This window comes from Rutidosis leptorrhynchoides, chromosome 3 (assembly GCF_046630445.1).
Source record: "Rutidosis leptorrhynchoides isolate AG116_Rl617_1_P2 chromosome 3, CSIRO_AGI_Rlap_v1, whole genome shotgun sequence".
NCBI classification, from domain to species: Eukaryota; Viridiplantae; Streptophyta; class Magnoliopsida; order Asterales; family Asteraceae; genus Rutidosis; species Rutidosis leptorrhynchoides.
Genome location: NC_092335.1, coordinates 59,606,749 through 59,611,621, shown reverse-complemented (window position 1 = coordinate 59,611,621; position 4,873 = coordinate 59,606,749). Strand labels below are relative to the sequence as shown.

General features: G+C 34.3%; 1 protein-coding gene across 4 annotated transcripts; it reads left to right on the top strand.

The window, feature by feature from the left end:
* The first annotated feature begins 389 nt into the window (after positions 1 to 389).
* LOC139896183 (exosome complex component RRP41-like) lies at positions 390 to 4,556 on the top strand. Of its 4 annotated transcripts, none has more exons than XM_071878778.1 (8): positions 390 to 568; positions 1,013 to 1,091; positions 1,231 to 1,333; positions 1,419 to 1,539; positions 1,649 to 1,737; positions 1,876 to 2,025; positions 2,251 to 2,350; positions 4,442 to 4,556. In XM_071878778.1, the coding sequence occupies exons 1-7, from the start codon at positions 427 to 429 to the stop codon at positions 2,338 to 2,340; spliced, it is 774 nt and encodes a 257-aa protein (XP_071734879.1). In that variant the 5' UTR covers positions 390 to 426; the 3' UTR covers positions 2,341 to 2,350; positions 4,442 to 4,556. The 4 variants fall into 4 exon arrangements, with proteins under 4 accessions (XP_071734879.1, XP_071734881.1, XP_071734880.1 ...); XM_071878780.1 differs by having other exon boundaries at positions 4,476 to 4,493; XM_071878779.1 differs by having other exon boundaries at positions 4,465 to 4,492.
* The last annotated feature ends 317 nt before the right edge of the window (positions 4,557 to 4,873 follow it).

Sequence of the window (4,873 nt, the reverse complement as noted above, 5' to 3'; positions counted from 1 at the left end):
TAAATCGGAGCTACGAGTCAAAAGATACGACAATTCAAAGTTTTTGCCCAACAAAATCATGCACAGTGTGTGGTGCTTGGTGCATGTTGCGTGTTCGTGTGGAAAAATAGTTGTCTCGGTTAATATCTCGGTAACACGCATCCACACCAAACATCAAGCATGCGTGTGTGGTGCGTGGTGTTTGGTGCGTGTTCAAGGTATATTTATAATTTTTATTTTTTAAAATCATTTTGTAAAACTCTTTTCAAAATTAAAATTTTGAAAATGAGGGTTTTTTTTAACCAATTTCAAGAAGTAGGGCTAGTAAGCCCATATAAGATAACGAATTAGGTTCAATATAAAGTGTGTAAGCCCATAAACAAATCTCAGTTAACCACGGTTACTTACATCACAGACAAAAAGTGGCCCACGTAGTCCGTACGATTAATGGCCGCCAAAGCTGGAGCTGCTCCGGCGACGTACTCACCGTCTCCGTCAACCTATAAAAATAAAAATAGACATTCCGTTCTCACCGACATCGATTGGGTACGTCCTGATGGCCGTGATTTTCACCAGTGCAGACCTGCATGTACGTATTTTATTTATATTTTTCATCTTCAAAAATCATCATTATCGGTTATCATACGAAGAACTTCATGCTATTGTTTAATTTATCATGTTGTATTATAGGAGGATAAATAAACTAAAGAAATTACTCTACTTTTTTATTTTTGTGAAAGCCTATGGGAAGAAATTACTCTAATTTTGTTGTTATTACTGTGAATTTCAAAATCTAGGGCTCAGAAGTGTATAACTGCGAGTTTATGCCATGATAGAAGTGAAATTCTGTAATAAAATTCAAAATTTATGGTTAATTGCCTAATCTTACTATTTTTTATTGGCTTTTAAAGGTGAAATGTTGTTATTTGTGTCTGGTTAGTTTATATGGCTTAAACATTAAAAAATCGCATGAATAGAATAAAAGGCTTCTTTGAAGTTTGAGGTGTGATATAAATTGTGTTCTGTTTTCCAGTTTTACGAACTGGTGCTGTGAATGCTGCATCAGGATCTGCCTATGCAGAATTTGGTAATACCAAAGTCATTGTGTCTATGTAAGTTTGCTCTTTTATAATGTGCGTTTCATCGATATATGTTTTGCAAAGATCAATTGATTTTTCAATTAGATACTCAAAATGCATCACAGTTTTGTTACTACAGTTTAATTGACTGCCATTATTTTTGCTTATTCAGATTTGGGCCACGTGAAAGTAAGAAAGCAATGATGTATAGTGACACCGGTCGACTGAATTGTAATGTTAGTTATACAACATTTGCTACTTCAGTTAGAGGACAGGTACGTCTTAGGAATAATGTACATATTTTTAGATTAGTATATTTTCATTATTAACTTGATATATCTGCTTCTCTTCGAATGTTAGGGATCAGACAACAAAGAAATCTCATCACAGTTGCATAAATCTTTAGAAGGTTCCATTAAGCTAGACACATTTCCGAAAACCACCGTGGACGTATTTGCATTAGTATTGGAATCTGGAGGCTGTAAGTTCCAACTTTTTAGAATTAAATGGATAAAAAAAAACTAAGTTCTAATTCTTGCTTATATGATTATCTCATTGTGCTTATAAGTTATATCTCTATATGTTTGTAGGTGATCTTCCTGTAGTAATCTCATGTGCCAGTCTTGCTTTGGCGGATGCTGGGATTATGATGTACGATTTGGTTGCCTCTGTTTCTGTGGTATGCATATCTGTATCTTCATATGTTCATGTTATGTTAAGCTTATATATTTAATTAATGACTTTTAATGTTAATGTGTAAGGTTGAAGGTTATCCTCTTAACATGTTTAAACACCTTTTCTGAAACTCTTTGCACAGTCTTGCCTAGGGAAGAATCTTGTGATTGACCCTGTTTCCGAAGAAGAAAACTATCAAGATGGTAGTCTTTTGATTACATGCTTACCGTCTCGTAATGAAGTTACTCAGCTGACTATAACTGGAGAATGGTCAACCCCAAAGATTCATGAGGTATGGTATTCGTCTCTAATTCACTAAAGATGCACTTTTTTGCACTAAGTGGTGGTAAAATGGGCGGGTTGGGTAATGAGTCCAGACAAGTATACTGTATATTTTAATGACTTGATAATCAGGAAATGGGGTGAGTTTGTTACCAATAGCATACTGTATATTTTTAATGACTTCATTTCAGTGTAATCTAACATATGAAACTTTTGTACATAAAATGATTAACAGGCAATGGAACTATGCCTTGATGCGTGTTCTAAGCTAGGGAATATTATGAGATCGTGTTTGAAAGAATCCGCCTGCGCCTCACAAGAATAGCTCAATTCGTGTATGTTCGACTCTCACTTTTTCATGACAAGATACATAATAGGCACTTTAGTTTTCAATTTCCTGTTTTACCCTGTCCACATTTGGAACCTGTGAAATTGGTTATCTTTTGCTGCTGGCAAAAATTTTGCAAATTCTAATGTTTTTTTGTGACAATGGTTTGAGAACTTTCTTTGTCAAACCATTTTATTTCTGGTGCTGGTATGTATCTGTGTGTTATTACTTCAGCACTTTTAGAACATACTAAAATCTCAATGCTTAGTAAAATCGTTGAATTATGTAAAATTATAGTATATGTATTCAAGAAATGCATTGGTTTTGCGGAATTTGATGTCGAGGCATGCATTTTTGGCAGGGAGTGATATGTACACAACCATTTTTTATATGTACACAAACATATATGCTTTTAAAGTGTTGTACAACACAACACTGTAAAGCATGATTGGTTGTGTACATATAAGAAATAGTTGTGTACATATCATCACCCGATTTGTCAAGGCCGAATGTAGTGCTTTAGGGGTGGGGTCCTATGTCCCCACTAGTGTGAAAATATTTTATACTATTTATTTTTCAAATTGTATAGGACGCCATAAAATTTAACTATATGACCCCATATATTTTTAAAATTTATGGTCGTCTTTGAATAAGCGACCATTAAAATGCCGTTCAAATATAAATAGCTTTAAAATTATTATTTTTTGGGACCCATTGAATTGTTATCGTGAATTCGCCTTGGGATGCCTATTCCTTTTCTATCAAGGCAAAACTTTATATCACAGGGACTTGAATGAGTCTCTCCTGTTAAAGACATTTGACTACCATTTTATCCCGCTTCTCTTCTGTGTCGGCAGGGGTGGAAATATGTGGGGCATGGTGGGGCGCCCACCTCCAGTGAATTTGTAATTTTCAGTGCAAAAATTTTGGATTTTTCGATTTTGTTCCTAGTTGATTTTTTATTGTCCAAAAGTCTTCGTATTTTGCTCAAAAGTCTTCGTATTTTGCCTAAGAACCTCCGTATTTTGCCCATAAACCTCCATATTTTGTCTAAAAACCTCCATATGTTGCTAAAAAAATTGCTACACTTTTAAACAAAATTTTCCCCGGTGAAAAATATTTGTGCTTCCGCCACTTCCGCCAGTGTGTGTCGGTATAGTCATTTTCAACCATTAATACCTTTTTTTTTCTTCTAAAGAGACATGTTTCTAGTTTTATACTTTACATGTTTTTAAACGCAAGGATTATTTTGGACATATAATGGAGTAACATTATATAGATATGTTTTGACGTGTACATTGGTGGACATTGGTGGGGGTATTATGATTATGGCAATAAGTTATGTACTCAGATGGTTGACATCATTAAACCCTCCTTAATACTCATAGTTGACATCAGTAAACCCTTCTGTTATACGTTTCTTGTTTTTAATTATTTTTTTACTATGTTTTCTTTAGTGTTTTAGAAAGGTTGATAACGTAAGATAAAATGTCAATAAATATTTGAACCCTTGTTGCTATGCTTTAGATTGACTTGTTTTTAATTTTATTTTATGTCCTCAAATATAATAAATGGGATATTAGAGCTCCAGGAGCTCGGTGTTAAATCTCAGTGTTAAGCTTAACACTGAGGTCAAAACAGAGAAAATCGTTCAGTGTTAAATTTCGGTGTCTAATTATAATATTAAATATTATTTAATTAATTTAAGAAGAAGAAAAGAAGAAAACCAAGAAAAAACGAAAAAAATAAACCCTCCTTCAACGTTGCTGGGGCGACGGTGGCTGAAGGCGGCGAAAGTGGACGGCGATTTAACGCCGACGCGGAGTCGATGGTATCGACATCCCCGACGTCGAATTTGCAAAACGGTGAAAATGGCCACGACTCCGTGTACTCTTAGAGCACACGATGTTTGCAAATCAATTTCGTCGTCCCCCTAAATCGACGCGAGATCGACCGTCGGTCGACACGGACCGACGTCGGTTTCCAAAGTCGTGCCAACGACAGTGGATTCCAAGCTTTTCAAACCGTCAGAATTCAAATATATATCCGTTGTGCCATATTTTTTAATTCTTTTTATTTTCTTTTTGTACTCTGGCAGTAAAATAAGCTTGAAATTTTTAGGGTTTTTGAAGGTATGAGTTGCAGGTGATGAAGAAGAAAGAGGGTAAAGCGGAGAGATAAAAATGTATAAGTTTTGATACTTTAAGTACAAGTGTTATCTATTTAAATTCATTTAATCAGTTAATTATTTTCTATAAATATCTACATACTCCGTATTTTATTGTTTTTTATATTTATATATATTTAATATATTTATACTTCATGAATTATTATGAAAACAATTAATGAAAAAACAATAATTTAGTAATAAAAAGATATTAATAGATAATAAATAAATTAAAATATAAAAATGGACACTGAAATGGACATTGTGAACACCTCCACCTATGTAACTGAAAGTCAATTCCGGCTTCCATTTTGGACACAGAAATAGACACCGAGAAATGGACGCGAACACCTCATGCTCTTG